The sequence below is a fragment of the Pleurodeles waltl genome, chromosome 10 (assembly GCF_031143425.1).
Source record: "Pleurodeles waltl isolate 20211129_DDA chromosome 10, aPleWal1.hap1.20221129, whole genome shotgun sequence".
Taxonomy (NCBI): Eukaryota; Metazoa; Chordata; class Amphibia; order Caudata; family Salamandridae; genus Pleurodeles; species Pleurodeles waltl.
In genome coordinates, this window is record NC_090449.1 from 485,731,714 (window position 1) to 485,747,315 (window position 15,602).

The 15,602-nt window shown below is 43.6% G+C and overlaps 1 protein-coding gene across 4 annotated transcripts in view; it reads right to left on the minus strand.

The window, feature by feature from the left end:
* LOC138260780 (uncharacterized) overlaps positions 1 to 15,602 on the minus strand; it is a 294,177-nt gene that overhangs the window by 264,032 nt on the left and 14,543 nt on the right. For all 4 annotated transcript variants that reach the window (XM_069209234.1, XM_069209232.1, XM_069209233.1 and 1 more), the window contains exon 2: positions 6,007 to 6,132. In XM_069209234.1, the coding sequence (XP_069065335.1) occupies positions 6,007 to 6,132 (126 nt within the window). The remainder of the gene's footprint in view (positions 1 to 6,006; positions 6,133 to 15,602) is intronic.

A 15,602-nucleotide genomic window follows, 5' to 3' on the forward strand; every position in this document is an offset into this window, starting at 1 on the left:
TTACACTGAAAAGATGCACAGTACTGAACCCGGCAACTCTACTTCCCAATGAAAATACAGAAATCAAAGATGGGGAAGAATTTGAGCATGATTGTCTTGAGGTGACTGACCTCTGTACCAAACCTCGCCCAGACATACAGGACACCCAGTTAAAAGAAAATGACTGCATTATGTTCGTGGATGGGTCCTGTTTAAGAGATTCAACAGGGATATTGAGAGCCGGCTATGCTGTATGTACAATATCTGGCATAGTTGAGGCCTCTTGGCTTGAAAAGGTATTCTCTGCACAAGTGGCAGAATTAATAGCTCTTACGAAGGCCTGCCATGCTGCTGTGAATTTGAAAGTTACAATCTATACTGACAGCAGGTACGGATTTGGAATTGTACATGATTTTGGTCAGATCTGGTCACAAAGGGGTTTTATGACTTCCTCCGGATCACCAGTGAAAAATGGAGAACAAATAAGAGATTTGTTACATGCAGTTCAGTTACCTCTTGAAATTGCCGTGGTAAAGTGCAGTGCTCACACCAGATCACAAGATTTTGTGTCAATGAGGAATGATTATGCAGATCAGGTTGCAAGGTTTTGTGCATTGAACTGTATATCATTTAAAGAGCAGTGGGAATTGCTACCACAGCCTGAAAACGACACAACTTTGAGTCTAGCATTACGAGTGGTTGATACTTTAGATGAATTAAAGACACTACAAAATCGTGCTAGCAAAGAAGAAAAATGTTCCTGGCAGAAAATGCAATGTGTACAAAGAGCAGATGATATATGGGTCTCAGATGATGGAAAGTTGGTCTTACCCAATAGTCTTCTGTCACAATTTGCCCGATTATATCATGGGCAAGCACATTTAGGAAGAGAAGCCATGATCAGATCTTTTAAAGTTGATTGGTTTAATCCAAAATTCAGACATGCCGCAGAAATTACTTGTCACAGGTGCATCATTTGTCAACAGATGAATGCTGGAAAAGGAACAGTGGTAAATTTGAGCCACATTGGAAGAGCTGGAGGTCCATTTAATAGAATACAAATGGATTTCATTGAAATGCCTGTTTGTGGAGGATTGAAGTACGTGTTGGTAATTGTATGTGTTTTCAGTCATTGGATTGAGGCATACCCTACACGTAGAAACAACAGTCTCACAGTTGCAAAACTATTACTCAGGGAGTTAATACCACGATTCGGGTTTCAGGTTTCTATAGAATCAGATAGGGGAAGACACTTTGACAATGAGGTGATCAAGCTTCTGTGTGCAGCACTTAACATCGAGCAGAAGTTGCACTGTAGCTATCGCCCTGAGGCATCAGGACTAGTTGAACAGATGATTGGTACCTTAAAATCAAGGATAGCAAAGATGTGTGCAGCAACAAACATGAAATGGCCAGATGCATTATCGCTAGTACTGATGTCCATGAGAAACACACCAGATAAGAAAACGGGACTATCCCCCCATGAAATCCTCATGGGTAGAGCAATGAGGTTACCAGCGGTACCTGCAAATGCCCTAGTGAATATTACAGATGATATGGTGCTGGATTACTGCAAAGGTTTGGCTGACATGATTCGCTCTTTCTCTCACCAGGTGGAAGCTAACACATTGCCACCAATCGGTGAACCAGGACATTCTTTGCAAGCTGGCGACTGGGTGGTTGTCAAGAAGCACGTGAGGAAATCGTGTCTTGAACCATGCTGGAAGGGGCCATATCAAGTAATACTGACTACCACTACTGCTGTGAAGTGTGCCGGAATTCCCAACTGGATACATGCCAGTCATACAAAAAGGGTAACGTGTCCTGTTGAAGAGGAACCTGAAGAATCTGGTACAGTAACTTCAGGTGGAGAGGCCACAGAAACAGAGGTCAACCAAGAAAGATCTGAGACTGCAGATGAGCCCACTGAGGACAGCCTTGTCACTCAAGCTGAAAGTGAGATCGTGAGAAGTGACAAAGTGCCCATCTCAGTTGAGGCAGCAGGAGAACTAAGACAAGGAGTGGTTCTCCCAGAAGCAGACGAATATAATTCTGAGCCTGAATACAGTATAGAACCGGAAGACGGCAGAGAAGGAGAAATATTAAATTCAAATCAAAACGGATCAGAGTCTTCTGAATTGATTGCAGGTTCGTCAAGAGAAAATAACATATCACAAGAGGAGGGTGCTGTCCAGCGTCCTGAAGGAAACCACCGAAACAAGACACATACAGGTGATAATTGGCCAGCTAAGTCACCTTTTAGATAAGAGAATTAACAAACGAGACAATAATAGAAGAAAGCGATGCCTCACAGGCAGATGATCTGAGTGAAGGGGAACAGCAAGGTGAACGAAGATTAAAAAGAAAGAGAATAGCAAACCGAAGATACACAGGTCCTGAATGGGCATATGCTACAACTTCTGAATGGCAACAAGAATTCTTAGCATTTGTTTTGATCGAGAAGTGCCAGGCCAATACTACGGTACCTGAAGGTAAACAACAAAAAGAAAACCTTGATAAAATTAAAAGAAAGAGACTTTATAAACTTACCGGAAAGAGACAATTAAACCTGGATTTGACATCAAGAAACCGAATTACGACAAGCTGCTAACCTGAACTGACAAAAAAGGGTCGTGGAGTGAGAGAAGACGCTGTAAATACGCAGAAAGAGTTTGCCATCTTAAGTTGATTGTCGCTCTACTATTCTGATTCTGTACAAACATGGCTTATAGTAACAAAGGAAGTAAGGTGTGTGGTTGGTTAGGATTTATGATAGGTGTTGTATGTGCAATAATGATTGTAGGAGTGATTGTAGGAATGTGGTAGAAAGAGAGAGAAACCATTAACGCAACTTCAAAACCAGAGACTACTACTATTACTAATAAATTATCACCGTGGGAGAAATTTGAACAGGATACTAGACATCTGCATGAGGGAACTAATACAAAAGGGGAGCTTTCTACTAATGTCTTCTATCGCTTATTAAATGAGTATGTGGAAACTATGGATACGAAAGATTGTTATGTGTGTACTAAATTTCCTTCATCTGTGCAGGAGGGAGTTACTTATCATAGCCTCCCTCTTACTTATGGGATTAGCTGCAGCTTGCTACTAACAAGATTCTATAATCAAGAGCATGTACAATACTTTTATTCAAATCTGGATGTTGTATTTTCTTTTGTGCCTGTAATTGAATTTTTGAATAAGTTAGCTAAAGAACATGATATTAAAATAGTTAGAGGATTCTTTGAGCCGACACTTACATTTGGAACTGCTTATGCACATCGCAATAATCTGACTTGCTTACTGTCTTCTGTAGAGGAAAGCTTTTTGGACCACACAGATGATAGACGCAAAGCATTAAAGGAGAAGTTAGAGAAAGGCTTAGAAAAACGTACTTATGCAAATGATTATACTTACACAGCCATTAAAAACCCAAGGCAAATTAGCTATAGATGCATTACACGTAGGTAGGCTATGTATATATAGACCAAAATCTGATCAAGACAATTTGTTTGTGGGTACGAGTGAATGTAGACATGTGTTTTTGTTTCAGAGTAAATGGACCTTCATGTTAAATGGACAAGACCCAGCGATTCCTGGAATCTATTACATCTGCGGGTTAAATGCATATTACCGTCTCCCAAAGGGATGGTATGGGACATGTTATTTGGGAATAGTTTTCCCAAAGATATACCAGATCGATGACTTAAAACAAATACCTAAATCTTCTGAAATACAACATACTAGACAGAAACGAGAATCAGTGGCTGCTGTCATTGGTGACATATTTGGAGCAATAATCCCATCAGTTGGGGTTATCTTAAATTCTATGAAAATTCAAAAGTTGTCTACTATTGTGGATAACATGCTGACAAATTTTACAGGAGCAATACTATTAATGGATACTGAACTTGCTGCAGAAAGAGCCATGACTCTTCAAAATCGGCTTGCTTTAGACATTCTTTTAGCAAAGAATGGAGGTGTGTGCAAAATGCTTAATGAACGTCACTGCTGTTCATTTATACCTAATAATAGTAAGAAAATTAGAAGTATGCTTACTAACCTTACTAGAGATAGTACAGATTTGAAGGATCTAAAAGAACCTGGAGTTTGGGAAAAATTTGAAAAGGAATTGCCCGGGTAGGGAGCTGGTTTACCAACATCTGGAATGGAGTTCTTGCAAAAATTATGTTAGGTCTACTAATTGTTTTGATTCGTCTATTAGGATTATGGGGGGCATGCAAAATTAATGACAAAATTAAAAGAAACCTGTCAGAAAGAGCCAGACGGAATGAAGAAAGTGAAAGAGAGAAAATGTTCAATGAAATATGGGAAATTTCACATAAAGGGCAAGATGTTGAAATGCGTATTATGCGCAAGGTGAAAAATTGAAGATCAAGGATTGTGTGATGACGAGCGTCATCAGAGGAGGGACTGACAGAGCGTAGTTTAAAATATTATATATTATAGACGTGAAATGCTTACATTTGACAATGCAATATTAATAATTAATAATTTAAATGTATTAATATACGTGAAGATTTACTCATTTGTGAATATTAATGCTGAATTAATAATAATCTTTCAATTATATGTATTATTATGATCAAACTGTATTCATTAGAACTCGTATGTCTTAAGTTAGCATGAGTCGCGAACTAGCTGTATAACTCTCATTTTAAAAGCGTATTTTTCTGTTTCTCCAGTATGCGGACTTGCAAACGACCATGACCCAGCTATTGTTCTTTTCTGTATTTGTTAGTAACATAAAGGAATGTTCCCATTCGTACGCTAGTAGCTTCTAGTTCAAAATTGTGTGATTTGAAACAAACATGGACACTTCCAAGGACATTGAAGCGAGGAGAAGAGAACTTTTAACCTGAGACGTGTGCCAAAATGGTGAAGTAACCCCGGACATGCCACCTACGAAAATGCCGATTATGAAGACCAATTAGAAGATGAGCTAATATCAAGAAATGACAAATGCATTACTTAATGTATAATTTGATAGGTTACCAATAATGGGGTGTAGTTATTAACCAATAGAATTTTGGGGGAATGTATTACGAAAAGGGGATAAAAACTCATGACACGAGAGACGAGGCGCATTAGGTAGGGAATGATATCGATTGCATCCAGAAACTCTGTCACTTTATTTGGTAATTTGAGACTTAGACAAAACCATCTTAGCCCATAGACTGCCCCTTACACTTTCCTCCTTATGAGGAGAGTGTCCCTTGCCTCTAACTTAGATAGATTGACGGTGAACTAACTGATGTCCTGAAGACGAAGACTGATCCTCCTATGCTGACCTATCTCGAGGAGGGTAATTATAATGCTAACAGAATCTATTTGCCTTTCTTTCTAGGTACCAACTGCTGTATGTTTAATTAGGTATCTTAGTTAGATGTTTTCCAAATTAATATACTAAATTGTTTTACATGAAGCCCAACATGCTAATGCTAATTTGAGGTTAGATGAGGTGTTCATTTGACTGACGGAACTGACGTGACTGACATTGGCTAGGTTGAACTGATATTCTATGGATTATCATGCACTGTGTTCTATTCACATTGACGCTTCTATCATATGTTCCTGTTTATCGCATTATTGAAAGCTTATCGTAGTTGCCACCTTGTGATCATGTTCTTATGCTTTTTGGTTTTGAGACTAATGCGTTTATTATTAGATTGTAATCAATAGGGAATAAATTCACAAAATCCTCTTTTAAGGTGTGGTTATTTGAGTCTGAGAACTAATGAATGCGCCGAAGGTTCATTATTGGTTATTGTGGAATACGCGTTGATGCTAGCTTTTTACTAATGTCATTGATTTAATAATTGGTAATCTCGTCTTACGGAGACTCACCACTGGGTCCAAAGATTCATCGACCTAAAACGAGTCCTGATGTGTATAAATTGACATAGACGGACGCGTTAGCAGTTCCATACTTTCAAACATAAAAACGTATTTTTTCATGTGCAATACTCAATCAATTCCAAACCCACCTTGCTAACTTCTTACCAGGAATGCCACTGATCGGTGACCTGTATAGTAAGGAGAGCCCGTCTTCTTCTTTGCTGGGCGGAAGTCCCGTGACGGTTGGCCTGGGCCTTTCCTGATGGGCGCTGGCTTCTTCAGAACCACAGTCTGTGGAGGAAGAGCAAGTGTATTGTCAGACTCTCTAACGATGGGATAGCTCGTCAGTTGGCATCCATGCAGGGTTGTCAGATATACATCACATCACTAGGGTATCATTCTCATGTGACGCTTTATAGTTGTGCCGTTGACATTCACAGCTCTTTCTGGGGTGATTTAGTGAGTCTGAGCCCTACAGCACACATAAAATGAAAAAGAAGTTCGAAGTATGAAAAGATAAGTGTGCACCACTAAGATTCCATTGTGTAGCCAACTTTAGAAACATAAAACAATGGCAAAGAACAACAGACAAAACACTGGTGCAAACGTAAAAGATGGCCTTTAATTTCACAGCCCCAACTCCCATATTTAATGTACACTTTGCACCTAAATACTGATATATGCAGCGCTCGGTGTGGTAAAAAGGTGGACATACTGTCTTAAGTCCTTGAGGACAAGATTTACATACTTATTTGGGGGAGAGGCCGAGGTTAAAAGAGTAGCTCCAACAAAGCCTTGCACAGCTCGCTAGGCTACCATCAATAATGCCTCTAATGCCACTGGCACATGACCACGTTCCCCTGGATTGTGCGCCCATCAACTAGCGACCGTCAGACAAATTCGGAAACGAGCTACATATACAGAATACCTTATTGGGCTCCCATTCTTATAGTGTTTTTTTAATAGACATCTCAGTCTGTAAATATCCATATTTACTTTCTGCACTGTTGTCTGTACTTCTATATTGTGTTTTGTGAAAAAATGAACCTGTACTAGTATAGCTCCACATTTATTTAACTTATAAAGTTGCACTTGCAGTGCCATACCTGACGGAGTTTAGTGCTGCAAGAAGCCATACGTAATGCATCACCTATGTACAATACGCTCTTATGACATTAGCGTTTTATTAAAAACAAACGGACATCTGTAGCAACCTAATGCTTCATCAGGAAAACGTGTTCCTGTTTTTTAACTACCAGATATGTCAGTCTGCACAGCTATTGGCTTAACAGGCATGACTGACTACATCAAAGATCAATCAAAAGAATACCTTTTTTGAGTTTCTTCGTATTTAAAAAGTGATAAAGACAGAGAAATATATGATTTCCGACGTGTATTTATTCGTAAAATTCAGCAAAAAACGGAAAACTGGGAGTCTTATTTATAATTAACTGCGTTAACATAAAAAACGTAAAAATATATTTTACATCATGTTGTGCAATAGCACTGTAATTAATTGTACACTTGTGAGCATGGTTTCAGCTGCATGAATGTAAGAGTATTTGACTGGTTTCTTCACCAAATGACAAATTATTCATTGTGGTACAACTAAACTTTAAACACAACATTGGGAACAACATCTTTGGATAACGTAGTCAAAATTATTTTTTCAAAACTGATTTCTTTCGAAATGTAGTTATTGCAACAGAATCATACAAGTGCAAATTTAAAGAGCAATGTAGCAATTTTTGAAACACAACAAAAATTCAATGGATTATGCATAAAAAAACAACCTTTAAAATGGAAAAACATGTTAAGGTGTGTTTAATTTGTGAAAGATCTTTCATGTGTCAAACATAAAACACGTTTAGCTGTCAGATTTTAGTGATAAAAGAAGATAAAGAATACAGTAATCCACACACGGCCTTTGGGTCAGATCTCTTTCGACTTGCTTTGTTGGAGCGTCATTCACATTTTAGACCAGCCTACGCAACAGCAAAGGTAGAGCAGGCAAAGGGCCAAACCCTTTCAGTAAGTTCTTCATTTCTTGCATATTGTAAAGCAGCTTTACACTATTGTGCACGGCAAATCACACTGTTCATAGAGCATAAGTGTTCCACGGGTAACATGTGACTGAGGGTGTGTGTCAGTGAACTCGCATCATAATAATGCATATATGACATTTCTATTTTGTCAATTCATTAAGAACTGAAAACACTGGTTGACTTCTAAGTACTGAATTTCAGTTTTTAATGTTAATGCTAGGCGTGATCTTCCATTTAGGTCACGCTGTTGTAGTAACAAAAACACATAAGTTGTTGGCCCCACGTTTTTCTTCAGAGCCTTCCAGAGGCTCTGCCTAATGCTGGGCTTGCCAAATACTAAGGCTGCTTATTACTGATTTCGTCTCATGCTTCTTTATTGCAATACACCATAGTGCCTCTTTGGAACACTCTTGCAAGTTATTTTTCATTATTGCTTTCTTCCTTTGTCATTCTTTATGAATAGCTAGTGCCATGGGGCTGGAAATCACGCTCATGGAAACTCACAGACTGGGGGATGGGGAGACCTATGAAAGCCTCCACCAACAGATATTTTAAAGAAAATTTAGATTCCGTGTAGTCCCCAGTCACAGTCTGGGGGGCCTTTAGGTCCCCTATTAGAGGGGCCCTAACACATCATGATCAAAAAGAGAGAAAGAGATAGAGAAGTGACTAAACTGGAGAACCTCTTCTTACAGATGGAAGAGGATTATATTGTCTCCCCAAGCCCAGAGCCTAAACACAGACTGATGTTGACCATGGAGAAATACAGGGAATTGACAAATAATGAAGCTAGGGCACAATACAGGGCTAAACAATATAGACTACATGAATTATGAAATACATCCAGGAAGATGTTAACGTGGCAAGCACAAGATGAGGGTCAAAGGTAGTTCCACAGGATCCCCACAGGGACCAGAGGGACAGCAGATACTGCAGACGGCATAGTGGAGACTTTTAGGGAGTCAGTGGTGCAGTAGGTATGGGTATAGTTCCAATAAATGGGTCATTTACCTGGGGACCCACACAATTTTGTCTCAGGTATGAGGGAGATAGGATCTCACTGGAGACCTCCACAGATGCAAGGGATTTCCTAGATGTGATCAACCAGATGGATAGTGGGAAGACCCACAGACCTAATGGTCTTCTCTGAGAATTTTTTAAAATGGTGCAGAGCAAAATAGGGAAAATTATGAGAGCCATATTTTACAGGGCACGCTCAGAAGGTTGCCTCCCTTCTGAGTTCCAGACCTCTACAGTGGTCCTGATACATAACAAAGGCAGACTGGCAGCCTTGGCTTGGAGAGGCAAGATGGAGGTTGCATTCTAAGAGAGCTCTTGACCCTTCCGGCATCAGCATCCATCCATCGCCAATGCACAACACTGACCTATATCCAGTGTCTGCCTCCTACGGCCCCTGATCTTGTAAACTGCTATTTCTGCTGGTGAGGAGGCACTACTAATCTGGCTTCTTCAGCTCCCGGGGTGGCTGCAGCCTTTCCAACATGGCAGCTCACCATGCCTAATTCCAGCCTCTGTCACTAGATACTGAGGGACTTCCCCCTACAGCTATTTAGCTCCTTTCAGGTGAGAGAGGTCCCCCAGTGAGAATCCAGATACTGGGAAGCTTCCTTACATGCCTGCACTGTGCCGCTGCTCAGTTTAGGACACTGAACACAGCTGCATGACTGTTTGGTCTTCTTGCAGCAGGGCCTACGGACGCCAGTGCACTTCCAGAGGAAGGTGAGTTGGCTCCCCCCATTGGGCACATAATCTCGTCTGCCCCCTCACATGCGACCGACTAGCTCCAATTGAACGGCTGCCCTTTAGGCCTTTGCCCCCAGGGTCTGGGGTGGAACTTTCGGGTCTGGCTCCCTGGAGGTGTCACCACCCTTGACCCTTTCCTCCAGGACCACAAGGGGCCCCTGCCTGCCTTTCCTTATTTCCTGCAGCCCCACAGAGCTAATGGGGGACTACTTCTCCTGCACCTACCATCTGTGGGCAGCTGCCCTCAAACATCGTGCAAATCAGAGAGCGGGCCCCTCTGAAGTAGATACGAACCAGCCCTGGCCATGATGATTGACCTACTTGGCCTTTGGGCCCTGGTGGTCACTGTCCTGGCCTTCTACCCCTTTGTACACTTGCCCCTCATCGCTAGCGGGAGCAGATTAGCTGGAACCATCTTGTCTATATCTTGCCCTGGGTGAAATCCTAGACATTGCTCTAGCGGGGTCCCCGCTGCCACCTCATACCATCCACAGTGTTTGTTGCTTCGACCTCCATGAGAAACACCCACAGACGCAGAGAGAACAGCTGCTCGTGCTGCTGCAAACTGGTGGCAAGCGAACTGAGTCAATCTTAGAAGGTATAGGGGGATGACGCAGCCCAAACACTATGAGCAAGGACAAATTTACATGTCGGGTGACCTCCCAAACCTGATTTGCCCAATTCACCACTGGTTCCTCATCTGGACAAATTGGAAGTGCGGGTATGGAAAAATCCCCCTGTTCAGATGGTGACTTGGCAACAATCCTTCAAGCTATTCACACTTCCCAAGCCGCAGTGAGGGCCAAGATCAGAGAGGTGCGCATAGACGTTGCCCTACTTTATCAAGACATCTTAATGCCACAGTCAGAATCACCGGAGTCAAATTCCAGATATCTGCAGTGGAGGACAACATTGCCACCCTCAAGTCTCAGGTCTCCAGCCTCTTTACAGACACGAAGAAACTCCACCCCCACGCTGAAGACACGGAGAACCGATCACGGCACAATGACATGTGCGGGATTGGCATATCTGAAGACTCAGCACCATCACAAGTCACTGATTACCTGGAAACCTGAATCCAATTGTAGATGCCTCAAGACCAACTGTCATCCTGGTTCTCAATAGAGGGGGCAAACAGGGGGCTATTCCTCAAACCGCGTCCCGGGCACACCTCCCAGACTGGTAATTGTTCCTATCATTATCCTCCTGGACAGAGACGCCATCCTTAGAGAGGCCTGCACTAGCAAAGACCTCAATGTGGGGATGCCAAGATACTTGTTTTCCGGGCCTACAACTGGGACGTTCAGCAACAATGCCATTCCTTTCTGGAGGTTAAGCAGAATCTCAGGGTGATGGGACTTCAATATTGGCTCCTCTTTCTCACCAGACTCCAAGTAGTCCATGACAATAAATCACTTTTTTTGAGACCCCAGAATCCACCTGGTTGTGGCTTACGGAGGAATGCCTACAACGTGCTCCTACGGGGAAGTCTGCTCAGGTGTCCAGAATTATTACGCTGGCTAAGAATACACAGGAGTCTAAGTCAAGGAGGTACAGTACCCACTCAAAGAAGAGGCGTCACATCTACTGCTCGAAATCCTCATCACATTTCCCCCCAGGCCGAATGTCAATCCCCTTCATCATCGCATAACCCCCAGACCTCCGGGGATGGGGGACACAACCCGGAGTGTGAAGTTCCCTTGGTCGCTGCATCATTGCTACCTACTGAAGAGCACGTGGACAAAGACCGCTCTCAAAGTCCTGCTCTGAGAACCAAGCAATATAACAGGGCACGGAGGCATCCATACTAGGGTATTCTTTAATATAGTCTGATGGCTGTTATTGATCCTTAACTGAGGAGGGGTCCACCACTCCAATCTCCTTTTCTGTATTGTATTGTACCTCTGTTTACTTTTGCAAGGCGACAAATGCTTCTTTGGTGGAAGTATGGGGTGGGGGGGATTCAATATACTGCTAACGTTATTTTCGTTACATGTAATTTTTTGTTTGATTCTTTAATTGTGTTTAGATGCACTTCGACACAAAACTACAATGTACCCTATACAGACAACCCGAGACATGGCTCCTCATATTACATGACAGGCATATGCCTCGGTCCCCAAGCACAGGGAGGTTGCCCATCTTCACTTATCCTGCTTACCTTCAGGCCTTATGTCTTCCGACATGACACCATTTCGAATTTTGTCTCAGAATGTCAACTGCCTCTTAGATAGTGTGAAGCGTACAGCCGTCCTTAGCTTCGCCCAGCAACACCTCCCCAAGGTTTTATTACTCCAAGAGACCCACCTCATGGGTAACCATTGCCCCTTTCTGGGATGTAGGAGTTACGGCAGTGTCTTTCACCCGGGCTACTCTTGTGGCACACTAGGGTGGTTGTTCTAATGTGGCGTTCTCTCTCCCTAATAGTTTCAGGAGAGGTTTGAGACCCACACAGTTGCTTTCTCGCAATTACTAGTACACTTGAAGGCCTAATCGTTAATATAGTAACTGTAATATGTTGAGACTTTATTGCACTCCCAGATATTGACACCAATGGGACCCCCACAGCATCAAGACAGATCCAGAGCTCGCCAGCACACTGACTGTGCTACCAATCTTGGTTTATGTGAAACATAGAGGATCTGGAACCCTCAATGTCACCAATTGACACACACCTCAGCAGCACACCACACACTCTCACATATAGACCTTATCTATATGCCTGCTCCTGATTGCCACACCATCTCTCAAGATCAGATTCTTCCCCGTGGTATATCAGACCACGCCCCCCATCTCCTTCATCTTGGCTCTCCCAGAGTGGTCTATGCCTCATATCATATCTCAGCCCCTGGTATCTTCAAGACAAAACCTGTGTTCAGGCCCTCTGCACCAAACTCCAAGCCTACTTCCACACAAACAAAGGATCTGTTGCTTCTGCTGGCACTGATGGATTAAACCCAGATCTGTGACTGGGGGTGAATGTTTGATATGCTCTGCATTCCGTCCATCATCTGTTGTTTTTGCATTTGTTGCCCCAAGTGGGAAGGATATGCCCAGACGTGGGTCCCATGCTTGCTATGCCACCAGATTCAAGCTAGCCTGGCTGATGAAGGGTGATACTCCGAAACCGGTCTCAGGATGTTTGTTTCTGGTCCAGGGAGGACCTGGCCTGGCAGTTCAGGCTGGACTCTTCCCATCGGGAACAGGGTCAAGACTGATTTGCATATGGCTTAGTCCAAATTTGAATGGCATGGTAAGCAAAAAAACTGATGGATTAAACCCAGATGTGTGACTGGGGGTGAATGTTTCATTTGCTCTGCATTCCGTCCATCATCAGTTGTTTTTGCATTTGGCACTCTTTGAGCGGCAGGTAGTGAAACCATGAGGGGAGTCGTTCAGGGGTACATTCATGTCCACTCCCTTCACATTACTCAGCTAGTAGCTTGTGCCTTCCGACTAGAGGAAAGCCTTGCGAACGTTTCACATGGTGACACATCTTGCCAGTTGAATCTCCTGTGCGCAGAAATACAACTTCAATCCCTGGAAGCTGCCAAACATATATGGCGTGCCACAATGGCCAGGGTCTATGGATGGGGGGACAAGAACAGGAAACTACTGTATTGGATGCCTTCCTGACACCAGCCGACCAGAATTGTGCCTGAAATTGTTAATGGACAGGGTAAGAATATCCATGCCCTCCTTGAGATAGTGCATGCATTTTCCTTTTATTATCATCTTCTATATATGGTAGACCCTGGGAGAGACGTGGACTCTTTCTCTCGATTCCTAGACAAGATACCCCTTCCCCAACTATCCTGAGCTGAGGCCCATGTGCTGGACGAGCCATTTACGGCTGAGGAGATAGGTGTAGCACTATCCCCAGTGGCTCCCGGGAAAACTCCTGGACCCAATGGTTTTCCTACAGAATATTATACAACATTTCAGGATCTCCTGGGCCTTTACAAGGAGGTGGGACAAAAAGGTATCTTTATCCCAGAAATAGACACAGCCACCATTGTGGTGATCTCAAAAACGCAACCTCCATCAATGGCCTGTGCAGACTATCGTCCCATCTCCCTCATCAATGGGGAGGTTAAGATTTTTGCAACAATTCTTGCCACCTGTCTCAAACAAGTCCACCCCAATCAATGCAGCTTCATGCCGACCCATTGCAAATGGCACTGCATCAGGCATCATCATGTGGCTCTGGCCCATTGTCATCTCCTGCCTCCTGACTTAGCCTTGCTTTTCATCGACTTTGAAAAGGCATTTGATACGGTGGACTGGAATTATCTCTGGTCTATGATGGTGCATGCGGGGAATCGGACCTCGCTTTTGAAGAACAGTACAAGCCCTTTACTCCAACCCCTCACAAAGGTCCAGATCAATTGTGTCCTCTCTCAGGCATTTCTGATTAGCCACGGGACCTGGCAGGGCTGCCCCCTGTCCTTCTTACTTATTGCACTAGCAGTTGAGCCACTGGCGCACCTCATCCGTATCAATGCTCAGCTACGTGGATAGAGATGGAGTGAGGGTCATGAGGACCAAATTACCTTATATGCAGACGACTACTTCTATACCTTGCGGATCCTGCAATGAGGGGACCACATTGTCTCCGCATCCTTCAGTACTTCGGGGAGGCATTGGGACTCCAGATGAATCCCTCCAAATTGGTGTTGGGGCCTCCAGCCCCCCCCCATAATTGTCTTGACTGGCAAGGCACCATTCCCATCCGTCGTCTTCATTTTAAAAACTTAGGCATCTGGATGGCCCTGCATCCTGAACTTACCTGGTCCTTCAACCTCAAGCCTTTGGCTCATAAGACCAAGACCAACCTCATCAAATGGCAGACACTTCCCATGAATGTTATGGCTCACATAGCACTATATAAGACGATGATCCTGCCAAGCTTCTTGTACATTTTCCAAAATCTCCTACTCCTCATATTGTTATCTTGGTTTAAAGCCATGGACTGGAATGCAGCCTCCTTTTTGTGGCATGGATCTCAACCGGATCGTGCCCTTGTGCACTGTCAATGGGCCCCATTTGACAGTGGACTGGGCATGGTCAATCTCTTTCTCTACTACTTGGCCTCCCACCTCTCAGCGATCCATGACTGGTTTAATGGGGGTTGGTCAGACCCTGCCTATCGGCTACTGTTGCCTCTTCTAGGGTTCTCCCAAATATTGGCCACACTTTATGGCTCACCATTGCCTCTGGAGGCACCGCCCATGAATTAAATGGTTTTCCTGGCTTGGAGGGCAGACTTACACCACACTCAATGGATTTTAAGACTCATGCAACAAATACCCCTTTGGCACGGTACCTGGCTGCAGGGGGCAGGGTCCCTGCAGGGCTTTGGGAGGTGAGATCTTATAGGAATTTCCCAATTAAGCAACGTCTGGACGGGGACACATATACGGTCCTTCCAAAAACTTCACACCGCTTTTGCCCTGGCTAATACACAATTTTACAAATATCTTCAACTGAGACATGCCCTATATTTTCATGTCCACCAGTCTAACCCCCTCCTCGAATTCAGCCTGCTGGAAGCTAAACTCCTCATGGGTGTAATGGACAAAGATGGGGTCTCCAAAATCTATTGGTCATTGATCATCAATGCCCGGGGCACCTTAGACCACCTTAGAGCTCGATGGAAGAACTGGATAGGCCCCCTTGAGGACCAGGACTGGAGAGATACCTTTATGGCACCAAGGACTATCACTATATCTTCTAAATTGTGCATGATTCAAACATACTACTTAAATAGCGCTTACTTTTCCCCAGCTAGACTACACTGGGAGAGCCTCCTCTCTGAACCCGCTTGTTCCCATCGCAGTGGTGCCCCTGCAGACTTCTATCTTGAGGTTTGGTTAGGTCCTAAGATCCAAGAGTTCTGGGCTGCAGTGGTGGGGGAGCTGACTGAGGTGTTGGAGTGGGAGGTCCTTCTTT